Here is a 20,580-nt window from a genome sequence, read left to right as displayed (position 1 = left end):
AGCCACCGGCAGCTGGGCCCTGGCGACAGGAAGGGCTGGTCCGGAGAGGCTGGGCTGGGGGGAGCCTCCTGGTTGGTGGAGGGACCCATACCCAAGGCTGGTCCCACCCCTTGGCCCGCCCCACCCTTTGATATGCGGAAGGCAGTGGAGCGTGGAGGAGCCTTCCTGGCCCCAGGCCTGCTGGCGCGCTTCTCACAAGGAGGAAGAAGCTGGGAGGAAAAAGGATGGATGGGGCCTTGGGCAGGAGACAGGGCTAAGGATGATAGTAACACCCTGCTCTCCTTAAGTGTCAGACTGTGTGCTAAGTACGTGAATCTCCTTAGATCCACACACCAACCCTACGATAGATCGTCTTTATTGTGCAGATGAGGAAACCAAAGCCCAGGGGTCAAGAAACAGGCTGGACTTCAAGACTAGCTGGAGCAGCTCACAGGTGGGGTCAACTGGAGGTGACCCCTGAGGAACCTGGGCTATGTGTTACCTCCCTCTTTCCCTCCCACCAGCCTTGGGTGCTCAGCTGGACCTCCTTTGCCAAGAAATTTCCACCAAGGCTGATGTGGGCCATGGAGCCCTGCGAGTCCCAGACCTCCTCAGAGTTGGCCCTGATCACTGGCTGCCCCAGGTGATCTGGAGAGCACCTGCCCTTTTTCTGTATGCTACTCTTGAAAACAACCACTTTACAAACTGATATGCCACCCAGGGATCCTGGAGAGGTGGCAGGACATGCCCTTGGCCAGTGAGTGGTCACACCAGGCCTGGACCCAGGGCTTGCTGCCCTTACCGTGAGCCCTTTTCTCTCACTCTCCCAGGTGTGCTGGCTGCAGTGCAGGAAGAGGGGCCCAGCCAGCACCCTGCTCCCTGAACTTGCCTTACGCTAGTTCAGGTGCAAATCTTAGCTTTTGAAACCATGGAAACTCCTGCTTTCTGGAAAAGCACTCCCTCCACTGTCAGGACCTGCTCTGTGTCTGGCACCAAGCCCCACTCCACCTTGGGGACCGCTGTGTCCCCATTCCTTCCACCTCCAGTGGTTCCCCAGCACCCAGAGTCTCAATCCTGCCAATGAAATGAACACTGCAGGCAGACACTGCCATACAGGTGTTCTAGGAAGGACCGGCAGGCTGGGTACTTCTTCCCTCCTGTTTCCTGGGGGTCCAAGGCCCCCATGCACCCCAGGTTCTCTAGCTGTTGTGCAGACCCACTCCTGCTCTAGTTTAGTAATGAGTCTGGAAACTCATCTAGAAATCTTTTATTTACATTTTATCTTAGAAAAAAATATACAGATCTGGTGCTCTGTTGACTCCTCAGATTCAGGGTCTTTATGGGAGGGTGAGAGAGGGCACAGGGCAGCCCTCCAAGGCAGTCCATCATCCATCGAGGGGCTCTGCTCATCTGGCCCTGGAGCTGGACTTCCCTGAGATCAGCCCCAGGGACCTGGGTGACAGGAGCCATGCCAGGCCTGGGGTAGGGTTGGCATGAGGGGCAGGGGCTGGGAGGCACTTGGACAGTCTGGCCATCAGAAACTGGATTGGCCCCCTGGGCAGAGTGGAGAGAACATGGGCCAGAGACTCTGTTCCTAAGGGGAGGACACGGGTACCTCAGGCTTCAGGAATGGGGGCCCTACCATGAGCCACTTGGATAGACACACGTGGGCATCTCACATGGGGGCCAGGTGACTGTAAGGACCAGGGACTATTTAGCTGTTTTCTGTGAACCACTTTAACACCTCCTCCTTGTTCTCCTTCACCCACTTGATGTTGGCTTTGGTCTTCTCCAGGGCTTGCTCCAGAGCCCGGGTGCCCGAGCCGAAGCCTACATCCATGTTGTTCTTCTTGAACTGCTCCAGCTGCGAGGAAAAGGATAATTCTGAGCCCCAGGTTAGGTCTCTAACACAGCCCTGAGGAGAGGGCTGCCAGGTCCTCTGTCCTCCCCCTCCATGTTAGGGCCCCTGGGGATGGGAACCACCGCCTGTTCTCCAGGACAGGGAGGGCCAGTCCTTCCCTCTCCCTGGCAGGGGTCAAAAATGACAGCCCTGGGCTTCCCTAATGGTGCAGTGGTTAAGAATCCGCCTCCCAATGCAAGGGACGTGGGTTCCAGCCCTTGTCCGGGAAGATCCCACATGCCTCGGAGTAACTAAGTCCGTGCGCCACAACTACTGAGCCTCCACTCTAGAGCCCGCGAGCCACAATTACTGAAGCAAGCCTGCACGCCAAGAGCCTGCGCTCTGCAACAAGAAAAGCCACTGCAGTGAGAAGCCCGCGCACCACAACTAAGAGTAGCTCCTGTTTGCTGCAACTAGAGAAAGCCTGCATGTAGCAACAAAGACGCAACACAGCCAAAAATAAATAAATAAATAAATAAAGATTTTTTAAAAAATGACTGCCCCAAGGTTCAGCTTGGCTCCTACATGTATTTAACCTTCATTGTGAGGTTCTTATTGAGTTGATCCTCAGTTTTTAAATGAATTACAATCTCAATCCAATCAAGGGAGGAGAGAGGGACAAATTAAACAGACACCACAAGGAAGCAACCAGCCAAATTCAAAATGTGGCCATTTCTATAGTACAAATGGCCCAGTTGCTTGAGCAAATAAATGCTTTTTGTTGTTGTTGTTGTTTTTAAAGAGATGCTACAGATTAAAAGATGTATTAATACTGGAGGTTGTAGCGAGGGCAATTAGGCAAGAAAATGAAATTAAAAGCATCCAGAAAGGAAGAAGTAAACTATCTCTATTTGCAGATGACACGATTTTGTATACAGAAAATCCCAAGGAATCGAAAAATAAAAAAGCACAACTATTAAAACTTATGAGTTCAACAAGGTTGCAGGATATAAGAGCAATATACAAAGATCAATTGTATTTCTATACACTAGCTGTGAAAAATCTGAAAATGAAATTAAGAAAACAGTTCCATTTACAATAGCATCAAAAAGAATAAAATACTTAGGAATAAATTTGACAAAAGAATTGCAAGACCAGTATGCTGAAAACTATAAAATATTGTTGAGAAAAATTAAGAAGACCTAAATAAAAGGAAAAATAATGACAAATAAATCTGTGTTAATGGATTGGTAGATTTAATATTACTAACATGGAAATACTCCCCAAATTGATCTACAGATTCAATACAATCCCTATCAAAATTCCAACTGTATTTTTTTGCAGAAATTGGCAAGCTGATCCTAAAATTCATAAAGAAAAGCAAAGATTCAAAATAGCCAAGTGATCTTGAAAAAGAACAAAGTTGGAGGGCCCACAATCCCGATTTCAAAACTCACTACAAATCTATGAGAACTAAGACAATGTGTACTAGCATAAAGACAAACAGATCAATGAAATAGAATTGAGAGTCCAGAAATAGACCCTAAAATTTACAGTCAATTGATTTTCAACAAAGGTGCCAAGATCATTCAATGGGTGAAAGAATAGTTCTTTTATCAACAGAGGAATGGATAAAGAAGATGTGGTACATATATACAATGGAATATTACTCAGCCATAAAAAAGAATGAAATAATGCCATTTGCAGCAACATGGATGGACCTAGAGATTATCATACTAAATGAAGTAAGTCAGACAGAGAAAGACAAATATCATATGATATCATTTATATGTGGAATCTATTTTTTTAAATGTCACAAATGAACTTATTTACAAAACAGAAACAGACTTACAGATATTGAAAACAAACTTATGGTTACCAAAGGGGAAACATGGGGGCCTGGAGGGATAAGTCAGGACCTTGGGATTAATATACACATACTACTATATATAAGATAGATAACCAGCAAGGACCTACTGTATGGCACATGGAGCATTACTCAATATTCTGTGATAAGCTATATGAGAAAAGAATCTGAAAAAGAATGAATATATGTATATGTATAACTGAATCACTTTGCTGTACACCTGAAACTGATACAACATTGTAAATCAACTATACTCCAATAAAATTTTTTAATAAATTAATGATATTACAAAAAAAGAATAGTCCTTTTAATAAATGGTACTGGGACAACTGGATAGCCACATGCAAAGGGATGAAATCGGACCTCTGCCTTACACCATGTACAAAAATTAAGTCAAAATTGATCACTCCTAAATGTAAGAGCTAAAATGATAAGAATCTTAGTAAAAAGCATAGGTGTAAATCTTTGTGACCTTGGATTAGGTAATTGTTTCTTATATATGACACATAAAGCACAAGCAACAAAAGAAAACTAAAAAGTTAGGCTTCATCAAAATAAAAAACTATTGGACTTCCCTGGTGGCTCAGTGGTAAAGAATCTGCCTGCCAATGCAAGGGACATGGGTTCGATCCCGGGGTCGGGAAGATCCCACATGCCGTGGAGCAACTAAGCCCGTGTGCCACAACTATGGAGCCTGAGCTCTACAGCCCGCGAGCCACGACTACCGAGCCCACATGCCACAACTACCGAAACCCGTGTGCCTAGAGCCCGTGCTCCGCAACAAGAGGAGCCACCGCAGCGAGAAGCCCGCGCACCACAACGAAGAGTAGCCCCAGCTCGCCGCAACTAGAGAAAGCCCACGCGCAGCAATGAAGACCCAATGCAGCCATAAATAAATAAATAAATAAATATTTTTAAAATTGAAAACTTCGTGTATCAAAGACACTATCAAGAAACTGAAAAGACAATCCACAAAATGGGAGAAAATATTTGCAAATCATTTGTCTAATAAGGGCCTAGTATCCAGAATATATAAAGAACTCTTATAACTCAACAATAAAAAGACAAATATACCAATTAAAAACTGAGTGAAGGGGGCTTCCCTGGTGGCACAGTGGTTAAGAATCTGTCTGCCAATGCAGGGGACACGGGTTTGAGCCCTGGTCCACGAAGATCCCACATGTCGCAGAGCAACTAAGCCCGGGTGCCACAACTACTGAGCCCGCGTGCCCAGAGCCCATGCTCCGCAACAAGAGAAGACACCACAATGAGAAGCCGGTGCACGGCAACGAAGAGCAGCCCCCACTCGCTGCAACTAGAGAAAGCCCGTGCGCAGTCATGAAGACCCAATGCAGCCAAAAATAAATAAATAAATTCATTTTTTAAAAAAATGAGTGAAAGGGCTTCCCTGGTGGCGCAGTGGTTGAGAGTCCGCCTGCCGATGCAGGGAACGGGGGTTCGTGCCCCGGTCCGGGAAGATCCCACATGCCGCGGAGCGGCTGGACCCGTGAGCCATGGCCGCTGAGCCTGCACGTCCGGAGCCTGTGCTCCGCAATGGGAGAGGCCACAACAGTGAGAGCCCGCGTACCACAAAAAAAAAAAAAAAATGAGTGAAGGATTTGAATAGACATTTCTCAAAGAAGATATACAAATGGCCAAGAAGCACATGAAAAGATGCTAAACATCATTAGTCATCTGAGAAATGCAACTCATAACCACAGTGAGATACCACTTTGCACCCAGTAGGATGGCTATAGTTTTTTAAAAAAGGAAAATAACAATTTTCCCCAAAACATAAATTGGAACCTTCATACATTGCTGGTGGGAATGTAAGTTGGTGCCGTTGCTTTGGAAAACATTTTGGCAGTTTCTCAAAGTTAAACACAGTTACCAAATGACCTAGCAATTCCACTCTTAGGTGTACACCTACGAGAAGTAAAAACAGAGGTTCACTCAAAAACGTGAACATAGGGGACTTCCCTGGACCCAGTGGTAAGACTCTGCGCTCCCAATGCAGGGGGCACAGGTTCAATCGCTGGTCAGGGAACTAAGATCCCACAAGCGGCTGTGGCACGGCCAAAAAAAAAAAAAAAAAAAAGACAGAGAATTTGAAAATGGCCTGGGTATAAGATGATAGTAAGGCATTGTTAATTTTCTTGTATTTGCTAATGATAGATTATGTTTTTAAAATTCCTTTATTTTAGATATGACTAAAGTGTTTATAGGTGAAATTATATAATATCAGTGATTAGCTTGAAAACTGTCCGCCCCCAAAAAATATCAGCAAATGTTAATAATTGTTCAGTCTGAGTAACGGGTACATGGAGGTTCATTATATTATTCTCTTTACCTTTTACCTATACAAAAATTCCAAGATGAATATCTGTGATTGAATTGTGATATTTAGAAAGTCTGGATACCCAGCTTCCCCTGTACATGAGGAAGGCCTGACCACATGGAGCCCCGCTGCTTTGTGAACACATGCGGTGGGAGCTGAGTGGCGGTTGTCCCTTGAGACTGGGGATGGGCCTCTGGGTGCCGCTCCAAGGTCTGGGGCTTCTTACCTGCTGCAGCTCGAACTCAGTGGAGAATCTTCTGGTCACAGCCTGGATGAGGTTGGAGAAGGAGAAGGAACCACCACCGTAACTGCAGGGCAGGGAGAGAGAGGAACCGTGAGGGGGGCCAGGAACAAATGTTCAGTGACTGGCAGGTGACACAGGACCCTGTGACTGTCCCCATCTCGTAGATGCGATGAAATGACATGTCCTAGGAGACACCACTAGGGACTTGAACACAGGTTTGATTGCAGTGTCCTTGCTCCCATCTCTTCAGAGAACACTCCCACCAGCCAGACTTTCTTTCCCCCAAGTGGGAAAAGGGACAGCTGTGCCCCGCTGCCACATCTTTCAATTCCTGTCCCTTCCCGACCTCAAGCTGGGTTCTTTGTGGACCACTCCGATGCAGTGTCTACCCTCCACTCCCAACCCTACAGGGTCTGGTGCACACAGCCCACCCCCAGGGGACACAGCCTTGGTGTGCGCTTCCCCTAACATGCTCTCAGCAGACTCACTCCTGAAAGAGTTTCTTCCAGTTGCTCTGGACAAAGTCCCAGGCCAGAGATTGCCCGATGACATTGCTGGCAATGCTGTTAATGGTGGAGGTGGCATCCTGCTTCCGGATGAGGTCTGGGTTCAGGGTGTAACTCAGGTACCTGTGAGGACAGCATGCTGCGTAATAAGTAAAAGGACCCTGCCCTCCACCCCACACACCTCTCCTGCAAGCTCTCAATATGCCTTCAGCATGCTGCGGGTTAAAGACTCCTCGGTCCTACCGCCCTCCTGTAGATGGGACACTGAGTCCACTAAGCGGGGTCGCTGGCTGTGCCAGGTATCATACTGACATAGACCAAGTGCTTGATAAATATCTGACGATGAATGAACGAAGGAAGGGGTAAGCGCTGCACCAGGTAGGGTGGCCACTCCTGTCTTTGCCATTGAGGGTAGCTCTTCTTTACTGAAGTACAGAAGATGGCATAAGAGGCACAACAGTGGGAGCCAGGAGCCCTCATCCAAGGGTTTGGGGGGTGCCCAGCTGGATGTCCAGAAGGCCTCAGGTCCAGGTGCACCACAGCCCTTGACAGAGAGGTAAAGGCTAGGAGACTGCAGCAGTTAAAGGCACAGGACGGGGCTTCCCTGGTGGCGCAGTGGTTGAGAGTCCGCCTGCCGATGCAGGGGACACGGGTTCGTGCCCCGGTCTGGGAAGATCCCACATGCCGCAGAGCGGCTAGGCCCGTGAGCCATGGCTGCTGAGCCTGCGCATCCGGAGCCTGTGCTCTGCAAGGGGAGAGGCCACAACAGTGAGAGGCCCGCTTACCGCAAAAAAAAAAAAAAAAAAAAAAAAAAAGGCACAGGACGTGGACCCAGATCCAGATTCAAATCTTGTCTTTTTCACTTAGTAAAGCTTCTAGACTTTGGGCATGTTGTTTTGCTTCTTTGAGCCTCAGTGTCCTCATCTGTAAAACTGGGAAACACACTGCTCCACTGCACAGGTTTGTGAGGATCCCACGGAGGAGAGTGTGGGCGCCTGGCTGGTTCTTTCTCCCCCACATTGGGACCCTGGTCCCCGGCGGGGAGGGGAACTCACCAGCCCTGTCCAGCTCTGGTCCTCACCTGTTCAGGAGCCAGACCTGGTTGGTGCAGGCCAGCGCTGAGCGGAGTTTGTCAGCTTCATTAACCAGTTGGGCTTGTTGTAACTGCCTCCAGGCAAAGTCCCACTCTTCCTGGTCACCCTGGGCGATGGCGTTGCAGTAGATGGTGGACCGCAGGTTGGGGTGGATCCTGGTGTAGGATCAGGGTGTCAGGGGTAGAGCAGCAGCAGGGAGGGTGGGACGAGGGTCTGATGAGGACGGGGCTGTGAGCTTGAGGGACAGATAAAGATCAGGAGACAAGCAGGGGACACACTCACGGGTTATTTTCGGGGTTCTCCATCCACTGGTTGTAAAGGTTCTTGGCCAGCTCCTCACACTTAGGCAGCCCATTGGAGCAGGCAGTGCTGATGGCATTAATCTCATTGTACCTGCCCCAGGGGTGACACTCTGTCAGCATGCCTGGCTCTGACTCTGGCAAAGACTCCCCTGCTGACACACAACTCCAGGCAGGGCAGCAGGGCTGGGGCTCTAAGGTTGCAGCCCACCCGCCCTTTGGGTCCCCCTCTGTGCTTCTTGTCTTGGGCAGCCCAGGGACGGCGGGCACAGACTCCAGCCCCACCTTCAACACCTAGAATCTGAGTAACAATGCCGGTGAGGGGACCTTGAAATTTCAGTTTGGTCCCTTGTACAAAGAGGCCACATAGAGCCTCAGGGCAGGGCTCCCTATTCCTAGTGGGTGGGGGGGTTTCTCCCTGACTGGTGGCCCTGGTCCAGCCAGGAGTTGGGAACTTCAGAGGAGGATGCTGCTGGGACTTGCTCTGGACTTCCCAGGTCAGGGTGCCTGGGCCACCCGTGATCTCTGGACCCAAGAGAGGTCATACTCACTGGTCCATCAGGCTTTCTGGGCGCTCAGTCCAGTTTTTGGTGAGATTTTCAAAATATAGGAAGAGGGGTTCAACCTGTTTCCTGAGGTAACTCTGGGAAAAAGAAAACATGAACGGCCTCAAAGAGGAGACTCATGCCTGACCCACCTGGAGCCCCACGGAGCCTCTGATGTGGGTGGGCAAGTGTAGCAAGGGCTAATGGCTACAGAAGCAAGAGCCAGAGGCTAAGGGCCTTGCCCAAGGCCAGATAGTGGTCAAAGGAGCCGGCGCTAGTCCAGGTCTCAGATGACTGATCTGAGATTCTTTCTCCTCCACCAGTTCTGACACTCGATGTCTAAGTATCACCATTTCCTAATACAGTTTTAGGGCCTACCATCCCCCACCACCTGATCATAAGTATTCTGCCTTTATTGTGGGGAATTTAGAAAACACTGTAAAGCATAGGCAGAAAATACTAACCACCCCAGGACTTACCAAATCCACGACTTCCAAATCGGTGAGTTTGCCCCTTCCTTTCTCTTTTCTACCCAGCATATCTACAATTCTGCATGCTGTTCTTTTAGCTGGCATTGTCGTGTAAGGCCCAACCCATGTTATTAAAATCCTTTGCAGATGCTGGTTCAATACAGTAGATTATCATGTGTGTCAACCAGAATCCGCATCCAAATGTAAAAGGAATAAACCCCCAAGAGCAAAGAGAATTGGAAAGGAAACAACAGTGGATGAGACATCCACACAGTGCAGGAGCTGGGAGGTGGAGAGAGGGAGATGGAACAGGCTTGGCCAAGGCGGGGGTCTGCAGCAGAGCACCTGCCATGGGGGAGATGGAGACAGAAGCAAGGAGCTTGCTGTGACGAGGCTCAGGATTAGAGGGATGGGTGTGCAGGGGACAGGAGTGAGGCCGGGCTGTGAAGAGGGCAATGGAGTCAAAGTCTGTAGAGGGACTAATTAAACCCTCAAGCGCCCACTTCCCTCCCTGCCTCAAGCAACACCCCTCCCTCCCCCATGAGCAAGGCTGAATCAGAGGGGCTCAGCACTAGGGTCCCCAGACACAGTAGGAGGGTTGCTGAATTGCAGAGAGGGCCAGAGGTGAAAGTTTACAGCCTAAATGGAGGTACCCCCAGTTTCCTTCCCCACCCTGATCCCAGAAAGTGAGCCTCAACTGCATAAGACAGAGGATCACTCTGGAGACTGAATGGTCTCGAGGGAACACAGTCACAGATATTAATTTCTGAGGGTCCCCACGAGGAGTTACTTGTCCACCTAGTCACCCCATAACAAGACTGCAGGTGACAAACTCCACCTCCTCGTGGAGCTTTCAACCACTGCCTCACTCTCAAATTCAAAGGGGCAGCTCAGCTTCCAACTTGAAAGAGGAGATCAAAACAAACAGAAGACTTGGAGGAAACAATTCAGTGAAAGAAAAAGAAAACTTCATAAAAGCCTATGATAAATATCCTCCAAGAGCTCAGAGAAGATATTGCATAGGACGCTGGAGCCAGGAATAGCACTTGGAAACTTAAATATATGATAGAAAAAATGAGGAGAGGTGGTGTGCTAAACTGAGGGCATATCCCAGAGGGCAGAACAAAAAGTCAACAAGCTGGAAAATAGGAGAGAAGAAAACTAGAGGACCAATGTAAGGGCAGTGAATTGGATTAACAAGGGTCCCAGAAAGAGAGAACCGGGGGAAAAAAGGAGAGGAAGAAAGTTTAAAGGAGCAATGCAAAGTTGTCCAGGTTGAAAATGTAGAAGGATAAGAAAGGCCTGCATGAAGGACCACCAGCATGGAGAGAAGAGCCCACAGCTTCCAGAAGGGGAACCTGGCCTCATTCAAAGAACTGGAAATAAGAAAGGCCCTGGGCTTCTCAACAGAAACACAAGAGGTTTGATGTCAATGGAGAAAGACCTGAAATTTCCTGAGGAATAATTTCCAAAATAGAAACTACGTTTTTTTTTTTTTTTTCAATTTTTTGGCCATGCTGTGAGGCATGTGGGATCTTAGTTCCCTGATCAGGGATTGAACCCATTCCCCCTACAGTGGCAGTGCAGAGTCCTAACCACTGGACCGCCAGGGAAGTCTCTCAACCTAGAAACTTCTAAACCCAAGCAAACTCTCAATGCAGTGTGAAGGTGGAATAAAGACATTTCAGACAATCTACCTGAAAAAATCCACCTCTTATGAACCCTTTCTCCAAAACTGGAAGATGTGCTCCCCTAATAGAGAGAAAACTCAAGGAAGAATCCATGGGTTCAGGAAACAAGAGATGCAACAATGGAGAGCCTCCCAGCATGGGAGCTGAGTAGCAGTTCTAGAAGGGAGCAGGCCGACAGAGGGCTCCAGGAGGGATGCCTCCAGGAAAAAGCGAAACTAATGTATTATCTGATATATTTGTATAAGATGTATAAAAAAGGAGACATAAACATGGTACTTTATGTGGCTCAGCAGAGAATGATATTTAAATAATCACATAAAGTAAACGCTGAATACTGAGTTGACCAAATATTGTGATTTTACTACATTAGGAGGATGGGGTGAATCCAAGGTGTAGGTAGGTTAATGAGTTTAAAGTGAGTTAAAACCTCATTTACCATAACAGTTAGTTAATCATGTGAACAACATTTTTAATGACTACATAATATTCCATCAAATGGATATTCTAGTTTACTTAACCAACTCCAACTGTTGGACATTTGAGTATTTTTGGTTTTCTTGTCTTTTATAAACCACACTTCAATGAACATCCTTATGGGGTCAGCTATGGATCCAGAGCGAGCAGTTTCCCTCTGATCCTCCCTGCCCGTGCCCCCAAGCTTCAAAACTGTTAACATCGGCATCCTCCTCCAGGCCCTTAGGGCAGGCTAGGCAGGCACAGGCCTGCTCCTTTCACGGAGGGGTTCTCTGGGTCTGAAGAGGATTGCCTGAGTCCACACAGCTGGTGGAAGGTCTTCTCCCTGACTCCCACCCCCTTCCTGTACTGTGGCTTTTTCTGTTGCCTTCTGAAAGAAGGATTTGCTAATTTCCAAATCTAGCAAACTTTGCTAGAAGTCTGTGTCCTTTCTTTGCTGTGCCCAACCTGCTCACCTGCTCAGTCCCTGCTCCCTTCACCCTACATCCCTCCTACTCTCTCACCACTGCCAAGGACCTGGCGTATTTCACCATTCCAGGCAATATTTCTATTCACTTCCTTATGATGTAATTTCAGGCACTGGGGAATCGGTCCTTGAACCCCGCCATGCCCCTCTGTACCTTCATGGGGCCGTAGACCTCGGATCGGTCGAACATGAGCTTGAAGTACCTCAGGCTGCTCAGGGCGGCCTGCCAGGGCATGTACTCTGTCTCATTGCTCAGGAAGAGGGTGTTGTTCAGCGCCAGGGTGACATGGACTATACGGGCACTGGGAACAGACAGAGGGGCTCAAGTAAGCACCCCCACCCAGTCCAGCCTCACTGTGGGAACCCCAGCCTCCTCCTAGAGCCTGAGGTCCCAGAGGCCCAACTGAGCCAGCTCCAGCATTCACCAGGGGTGGGGCTGGGGGTAGGGGTGAGGGACGTGGATGCTGGGTGGTGCCACAAACGAGGCCAGCCCAGGCCTGGCCCTCACCCACTGCCAGTCACATTTCCTTGCTCATTATCCCCATTTTACAGGTGAGGAAACTGAGGCTCAGAGAGGTAAAGTGCCTTGCCTAAGGCCACACAGCCCATAGGAGACAGATCAGAGATTCAAAAAGACAAGAAACCTGTGCTATTTACTCTGCCCACCTCTTCTCTGATTTGCTTGGCTCTCTGGTCTTTCCTCCCTCCACCTCCTCAGGCCATCTGTGCATATTTGGTTTATAAATGTCCATGTCTATGGGTGACATCACTTATGCCTAAGAACTTGGCACCTGCTGGTGCTCATGAACACAGCCGCTGCTCAATAAATATCTGTTTATCCATGCTGCATCTCTTCTATCCTGTCCTTCCCGTATTTTTCTTAGCACTGAGCATGGTGGCCTGGGCCATAGGTAGCCCTCCGGAAAACCTTGGTGCCGTGGAGTGCACTGTGGTTTTGGAGTTGGACAGGACTGCGTCTGGCTGCCATGGGCTAATGTGTGACCTCAAGCAGGGTACTCAAGCTCTGAATCTCAGAGTCCTTCTCTGGGATGTATGGGCTGTGACGCCGACAATCTCCGGGGACATGAGACCAAGGGAGGGGTGTGCACAAGCACAGGGACCCCACGGTGCTGAGCCTGGCACACGGCGAGGACGGCGGGAGGCAGCACTGGCTCTCACTATGGAACCGCACTCTCCAAGTCTCCAGGCTTCCGTGGCCGAGCACTCACCTGGCCAGGTTGAAGCTGTCGTAGATGACCTGCGCCCGATTGATGACAGGGATGGTCTAGAAGGGGCAACAGAGCGTGTGACCTCGGGCTGGCGGTGCGGGCAGGCCCTGCAGTCTGGGGCCCCATCCTGGGGCTGGGCCTCGGGCAGGGGATGGGTGGGGCGGCAGGTACCCACCTGCGGTCTTATCTGCAGCTGATTCTGAATCTTCCTCCAGTTGTTCTCATCGTAGTTCACCTGGTAATAGCCCGTCACGTTGACGTTTAGCAGGACCCAGTCTTCCCCTCTGGTTTTGAACAGATCATTCCGGGCTGTGGAGAGAGACCAGAGCTGGGCAGGGCTGCTCAGAAGGCCACAGGCTGACCTGACCCAGGCCTCGGCAGAGCAGCCTCCACTGCAGCCTGGCAGCAGCCGGCCCTCACGCCGCTGGGCCAATGCCAAGGAGGGGGGCAGAGAAGAGGGGTAGGACTGGCTGCCGGGGCCCGACTCTGGCCGGGGACCTCGGACAGACCATTTACCATCTCTGAACCTCAGTGGCCGCCCTGCCTCCCACAGGCTCTGTGTGGCCGGGCCAGTGGCATCCACCAGGACAACTCTATCGGCACACCCCCGGCCACTCAGACTCAACTCCCCCTCCACCCCCTCCTCCTCCCACCTCTCCGCTTGTAACAGCGCCATCACACCCAGGCAGCGCCTCCCATCCAGTTAGCCCCCCAGCACTGTTCAGCTCTTCCTGGGGGCTCCGTGCCCCCTCCTCACGGCTCTCCCTCCACCCTTTCTCCTGGCAGCCAGAGAGGATCCTTCCATACCTGCAGGTCAGACCCAATGGCTTTCCCACTTCCCACCTGTCCCAGCTCCTCCTGGCCCGAGGACATAGCCATTGTCTCCTGCAGCCTGCAGGGACCCGCTTCACCGAGGGCGCACCTCTGCCCGAGCCACACTCAGTCCCCGAGCTCTCTCCTACCTCAAGCCTTGCACTTGCTATTGACTCTGCCTGGACTGCTTCTCTCTGCTGCCATTAGCCTGGCGAACTCCTGCTCTTACTCTGACTCAGCTCACCTCCTCCAGGAAGGGTTTCCTGACCTCTCCATGAAGTTGAAGCTCCCTATTCCCTGCTCCCTACCCACCTGCCCCAGTACCCCAGAGGCCACATATGCCTCTGTTAAAGCACTCAGCACAGCTCTGGAACGTTTGAACTGTTTGTCTTCCTTCCCTTCATCTACAGCCTTGGCTTAGGCAGAGGATGACTTGCCTTGACCTTGGTTTCCTCAGTGCCTGGCAGAGTAGGACTGCTCATACTATGTGCCAGGCACTGTTTTAAACATTTCATGGGAATCCTCTTCTTTAACCTTCACACAACTCAATGGGGTAGATATTGTTCCTAGCCCCGTTGTATAGATGGGGAAATGGAGACCAGAGAGAGATGGTAACTTGGCCAGGGTCACACAGCGTAGAAATTAGAACCAAAGACGCTGGCTCCATTTGTTGAATGAAACGATGAAGGAAGCCCTGGCTGAGGCCTGCCATAACCCCAGAACATGGGCCAGGAGCTGGGAATATGGGATGGGGCTGCTGTCCACTAGGGCAGGGCTGGATTACCTGTTGCACTGCCCCGCAGCCAGTAGTGGTCCTGTAGGTTGCCACTTCTGATAGATGAGATGGGAACAATCCAGAGGTAGCTGCAACAAGAGATCCAGAGGCCAGGTGTGAGAAATGGCAGCTCTTGGGCACTGCCAGCAAAGAACAGCCTTGCCCGGACTTCCAGTTTCTGCCCAACTCTGGCACTAAATGCCCCCATCCTCCTGGCCCAGGAGGGAGACTGTCTACAGCCACTATGGCAGGGCCACAGCGGGCCAGGCCCTGCTATGGTCAGAGGGTTCCAGAGCAACTGCCCCTCAGAACCCTCACTAGGACGCCTGTCTCAGTGACCTCATCTGCTCACTTGAAATCTGAGGGGCGGGTGACGTTGGACTCGGGGTCAAGGAGGAAGTGCTTCTGGGAGATGCCCCCTGTCTTGGTGTCCACGGTGATGACGGGGAAGCCCATCTGCAGGGTCCAGCGGTCCATGATGGCATGCACGGTGTCTGGCAGCATGATGGTCGACTGATTGTTTACAGCCTTGGGCAGAGGGATATGGTGCGGCCATCAGCGACTGCCATTCTCCCACCCACCCACTCTCCCCTTGCACCTTGGCCTCCCCTTAGTGGTACCACTTTGCTGGGAGGCAGTGGAGGAGCACTGGGCTGGGAGGCAGGAGCTGGGGTCCCAGCCCGGCTCTCTGTCTCCTCGGCTGCCCAGTGCTGGATGAGCCAAGAGCTTCCCAGCCTCTGGTTCATTCCACTTTGATTAAGCAAATCTATGTTGCCTCCCATTCTGTGATCCAACCTCAGGTGGGTGTGTGTCAGGAAGGGGCACCCAGGATGCCCATGGCTCAGCCTGAACAAACCCGGGAGGACAGGCAGGGAGAGGAGACAGAAAGGAAGGAAAACCAGTGTCCCCATGTCACAGGCAGCGCGAAGGAGAGGGTCATGGCGATGTGAAGGAAACGCACCTGGATGAGGGTCTGGGGATGGGCTTAGGGTGGTTGTTATTGTCTTAAATCTTTTTTCATCTCTTTCCATGTGTGTGCATTGCTTTCATAATAATAACAAAAAACGAACCACATCTATTAATAACTGAGAAAATAAAAAACTAAGAACAGCGTAAATAGAGGGCAGAAGACCCTGTCGGAAGGTGCAAGCTGAGGGAGAGGGCGTCTCTAGGGGGACTGCAGAGAGAAGGGGCTCAGGGAAAGAGGGAGGAGCAGATGGAGCTGGAGGGGTGCTGGTGTGGAGGAGGGCTTGGCTTCAGAAGAAAGGAAGGCGCTGGAAACTGAGGCTGGGCAAGAAAGACAGTGGAAGTGGAGGGGAGGGACTGACGCTGTGGGAGGTGTGGGAGGTGGACCGGCCTCGTGGCAGATGGATGTCGGGCTGGAGACTGGCCAGGAGGGCCCTGGAGCCCAGCTGTGACTGTGACAAGGCCCTGGGCCTCCCCTCCCTGGTCAGGCTGGTCATGGAGCACAGGCATATGGGGGGATCAGTAGGGCTGACCAGGGCCACAGAGAAGGGGTGGGGGCTGCCACGAAGGAGAGGACATGATGGGGGATGATGGGGAGTGTCTCAAGAGAGGTGGGGAGGAGGGGCAGGCGGGAGGGTGGGAGTGGTCAGAGGGTTTGCCCAAAGACAGGGGCCACTCAGGGTCTGAATGGACAGGAATGCAAGGTGAGGCTGGATAGGAGGGTCAGAGAGCGCGCCGAGGGTGCTGGTGTGTGCAAAGTCATGTCTGGGAGGGGCAAGCCAGGGCGCCGGGCAGCCAGGAATGCTGAGTAGGTGAATGACTGGCTCCAAAGTTCCAGGGAGAGGAAGGCTTGGGCTTGGGAACCACAAGAGCCCGTTTCCTCGCTACTCAGATGACGGCACTCCTCAGCTGCCCTCACAGAGCTCACTGTAGCGTGAGGGGGGCTGCCTGCCAGGGCTCGTGACCCAGGCTCTCATAACACCACCTTCAAGGAGCCATCATTGCGCCCATTTTACAGATGAGCAACCAAGCCTCCAGATGGCCTGCCTGGGAGGGTAAGCAGTGGAGCTGGGCACATTCTCTTACACGTGTGCTGCCCCCAGGGACTTTCAGCATCTCAGGACCCCCACAGAATGGCTTCAGGGGGGCTGGTTGTTACTGACCATCTGCAGGTGTTCCCACAGGTCCAGGTAGGTGGTGTTCTGATAGGCAAAGGCATGCAAGTAGGACTGTGGAAAGACAGGGCACGGTGAGGGTAAAGCTGCTGCCCCAGGCTCTACCACTCAGCCTCTGTGGTAGGCCGGGGCTTGGAGGAAACACCTCCCACCCTATGGCTGGCCAAGGGTACTCACCGCCAGGCCCTTCCTGAACAGGTCCTCAGTCAGGAACTCAGAAAGCATCCTGATGACCGAGGCTCCCTGGTGGAGGAGAGGGGGCTCAGAAGGCTGCGCCAAGCCAGCAGGAGACCCTGTGTCCCCATCGGGCTGGAACAGGTGCTCCCGGAGCCCCTGGCTTCGGTGGGCCCCTGTAGGCCGAGACCCCACCTCCCTTCCCATGACCACTACTGTCTCAGGACCAGCACGGGGGCTGGGCAGCACCTTGCTGTAGGAGATGGAGTCAAACATCTCGCTGATCTGGGCGGGTGTGTTGACCTCGTCAGCAGGGGTGGTCAGGGGATGGGAGGAGGCCAGCGCATCCACAGCCATCACATGGTACAAATCGTTCGGCACCATGAGGTCTTTCTGCAAATCCCCAGCAGCCATCAGGAGACTGGCCTGGGAGGGGGTGACCCAAGTCTTCCCCCATCCCAGACCCCGGAGATCCCTGGGCAGCGGGCTCACCAGGTTCCAGGTGGGCTCTGCATAGTCAGCACCCAGGTACTCCACGTAGGAGGCAAAGCCCTCGTTCAGCCAAAGATCATTCCACCAGGCCAGGGTCACCAAGTTCCCAAACCACTGTGGGGGAGGGGAGGTCAGTCCAGCAAGCCACTCGGGCCTTGCGGTCACTAACGGTACCCAGAGCTACCCTTCACCGAGTGTTCCCAGTGTGCCAGTCTTGAGCTCGGCTTCACCGACATCATCATGACTCTCTTCCCTGACACCCTGCCAGGTGGAACTCTTCCCTTCTCAGCTGCCAAGGACGGAGCCACAACTTGTGCCGTCTCCTCCCAGAGCCCCCCTCATTCTTTGTCTGCACTCCCCATGATTGGGGGGCTACCTGGTGGGCCAGCTCATGAGCAATCACAGTGACAACCCGCTCTTTGTTGCTGATGGAGGAGGTCTGTGGGTCAAACAGCAGCGAATTCTCCCGGTAGGTCACGAGCCCCCAGTTCTCCATGGCACCGGCGTTGAAGTCGGGCAAGGCAACCTGGTCTGGGGAGTCCAGGCTGTTGGTGGGATGGCCTCGGGCTATGGGGGGAGACCCATCCGCTTCCCCCCAATGTGAGGTACCTCACTCACCAGATTTTGGGAGTGGGTAGGGTGTATCAAAATGATTGGCAAAGAAGTTTAGGATGGGACCTGTCACGTTCAGGGCATAAATGCCATGGTTCTCTGCAGTTGCATTAGGCCGAGCCCAGATCCGGACCTGCAAAGAAGACAGAGGTAGGTCAGGGGCCCTTCTTGGGTCCTGGTGCAGGTGGGCCGAGTCCCAAAGCCTGGCAGGCTGGGGGACCAACTAGGTTAAACTGGGAGGCTTGGTCAGCGGAGGAGAAGGCAGGGGTGTCTCTTCAGAGCTTTGAGTCACAGGCAGGGGCCTTTGGGGAATAACAATAGCCATAGACACCATCTGTCTGGCACCCAGGAGTCGGGAACTCCCTTCGTGAGGAGGGTCCCACTTTTCAGATGCAGAGACAGAGGGTCAGAGAACCTAAGGCACTTGCCCAAGATCACTCAGAACTGGGATTCAAACACTGCCTAGCAACTCAGGGGCTGGGACAAAGATGAGGATAAATAGGAATATCTCCCAGGCCAGGACCAATCCCGAGGAAGGATAGGTGGCCTCAGCTCCATACCTGGACGTTGTTCGGTGCCCTTGTACCCACACTCGTGAACTCGCTCACGATGTAGGCCAGAAGGTATGTGGACATTACAGGTGTGGTTTCAAACTCAGTGATGCTCCAGTTGGGGTCTTCTGCAAGCGGGACACTGGGACCTGGGCAGGGAGCATGCAGGCATGTGGGGTTGTGCCCTCTCCCTGCCCTGTGCCCCAGCCCTGGGGGTCTCCTTTCCAAGGATGTGTGGCCCCAGCCAGACCTGCTCACCTTTGGGCGGCATGTTGGACAGGGCCGTGAGTTCCTTGGGGTAGATGAGGGTGATGTTAAATGTGGCCTTCATGGCCGGCTCGTCAAAGCACGGGAAGGATTTCCGGGCATCTGTAGACTGCATCTGTGTCGTGGCCAGCACCCTGCCCAAAGCGGGGGTTAGAGGGTATGCCAGCTTAATGCCTGTGCCCGTGTGTGTGTGGGGATGGGGCTGCAGGGTGTTGCTGGGTGTGGAGGGACGGGGTGCACAGATGCTGCCTGGCCTAATCCCTGCCCTCCCCACCTCCCCCAGGCCGCCTCCAGGCCGACAGGCCAGCTGACATGGGAGAGCAGAGCTCCTTCTGGACTCAGGGTCAAAGTCCTGGCAGGTTCCATCCCTGTATTGGCTGGGAAACCTTGGCAAATTTCTTTCCTCAGAGCCTGTTTTCCTATCTATCCAAGGGGCAATTTCATCTCTCATCCCCACTCCCTAATAAAGTATAGAGGAGCCCTCCGGGAAAGGGTCGATTGTCTTGGTAGCTGCTCTACCGGAGCTGCAGATGGAGTGATGGGCCAGCCAAGGACTCCCGAAGGTTCAAAGGCCCCGAACCCAAGCCCTTCCTTGGCTCCCAGGGTCCAGCTCTGCCTCAGCACCTAGGATTTGCCCCCACCCAGCAGACCCGGCTCTAACTTACTTTTTGACATTGCCTTCCATGTACTCGCTGCGGTAGAAGCCTGCCAGGTCGTCGGCCAGCTCCCCCTGAAATTTACTCTTCATCTCGTACATTCTGCCTGCCTCCAGCGAGCCCTTGAGGTGCACCACCAGATACTCCGTGGGCTCTACCAGCTCGGTCCTGTCGATTTTGGGGACCAAGAAGTTCCCCACGCCCCGCAGGGCCACCATGTGCCCCTGGGTTGTGGTGTAGTTGAGCTTCTTGCTGTGGATGATGATGACGTCAGTGGGGTCCTTGCAGATGAAGCGGACGATGCTTGTGCCCTTGAAGATATACAGGCCATTCTCATTGGGAGTGAGGTAGGGCCTCAGTGTCACATTGTAGGAGTCGGGCAACAGTGTCGTGGGTAGGCGGTATCGGTTCCACGGCTTGCTCTGATCCAAGGTGGTGGCCGCGGTGATGGTGGTGGTCAGGCTGGTCGCGGGGCTCGTAGGGGTCGTGGGGCTCGTAGGGGTCGTGGGGCTCGTAGGGGCCACGGTTGTGGCACACCTGGCATTCTTGTTCTTCTCCTGGGCATACACCACAGACAGAGCGATGATGGTGGCTATGGCTGCCACGCCCAGGAGGATGCCCAGGATGCCCAGGGCCTTGGATATGTAGAATCCTTTGGCCATGGTGAGGGTGCGGAGGGAGCTTGGGGAGGCTCAGGACAGGTGAGGCACAGGACAGCCTCGGGCCAGGCTTATATCCCTGAAGGGGAGGAGCCCCACAGCCTGCAGACTGGGCAAAAATTAACCAGGGTTCAGACAGGCGAAGGTCACCGGACTGGGTGGGAACACACTCTGCCCAGGTTTCGGAGAGGAGATCCAGGAACAGTGTGCGGAGTGCAGCTCAGGGGTACCTGCTGGGAGCAAACTGTCCGGTTACAGGCTGCAGGCTTCCTGGGAGCCCACCGAGGGCTGAAGGGCAGGCGTCAGGCTTCGTGCCCAGCGGGGAGAGGGAGCGGCCAGGTGGCTTGGATCTGCCTGCAAGCTGAGACAACAGGCACCGGAACAGGAGGATCGAGGTT

General features: G+C 52.6%; 1 protein-coding gene across 1 annotated transcript; it reads right to left on the bottom strand.

Annotated features, from left to right (window-relative positions):
• Nucleotides 1-1,229: 1,229 nt before the first annotated feature.
• Nucleotides 1,230-20,452, bottom strand: ANPEP (alanyl aminopeptidase, membrane). The gene is made up of 20 exons (XM_081227952.1): nucleotides 19,533-20,452; nucleotides 18,859-19,001; nucleotides 18,610-18,749; nucleotides 18,056-18,182; nucleotides 17,814-17,968; nucleotides 17,438-17,551; nucleotides 17,195-17,338; nucleotides 16,949-17,014; nucleotides 16,760-16,825; nucleotides 14,983-15,158; nucleotides 14,640-14,719; nucleotides 13,218-13,351; nucleotides 13,043-13,098; nucleotides 11,968-12,115; nucleotides 8,719-8,810; nucleotides 8,151-8,261; nucleotides 7,856-8,023; nucleotides 6,757-6,897; nucleotides 6,251-6,332; nucleotides 1,230-1,843 (listed from the first exon to the last, which is right to left on the bottom strand). The coding sequence occupies exons 1-20, from the start codon at nucleotides 20,183-20,185 to the stop codon at nucleotides 1,694-1,696; spliced, it is 2,946 nt and encodes a 981-aa protein (XP_081084078.1). The 5' UTR covers nucleotides 20,186-20,452; the 3' UTR covers nucleotides 1,230-1,693.
• Nucleotides 20,453-20,580: the final 128 nt, after the last annotated feature.

The sequence above is a fragment of the Mesoplodon bidens genome (assembly GCF_964165515.1).
Source record: "Mesoplodon bidens genome assembly, chromosome: 3".
NCBI lineage: Eukaryota > Metazoa > Chordata > Mammalia > Artiodactyla > Ziphiidae > Mesoplodon > Mesoplodon bidens.
This window is presented reverse-complemented; position numbering and strand designations above follow the sequence as displayed.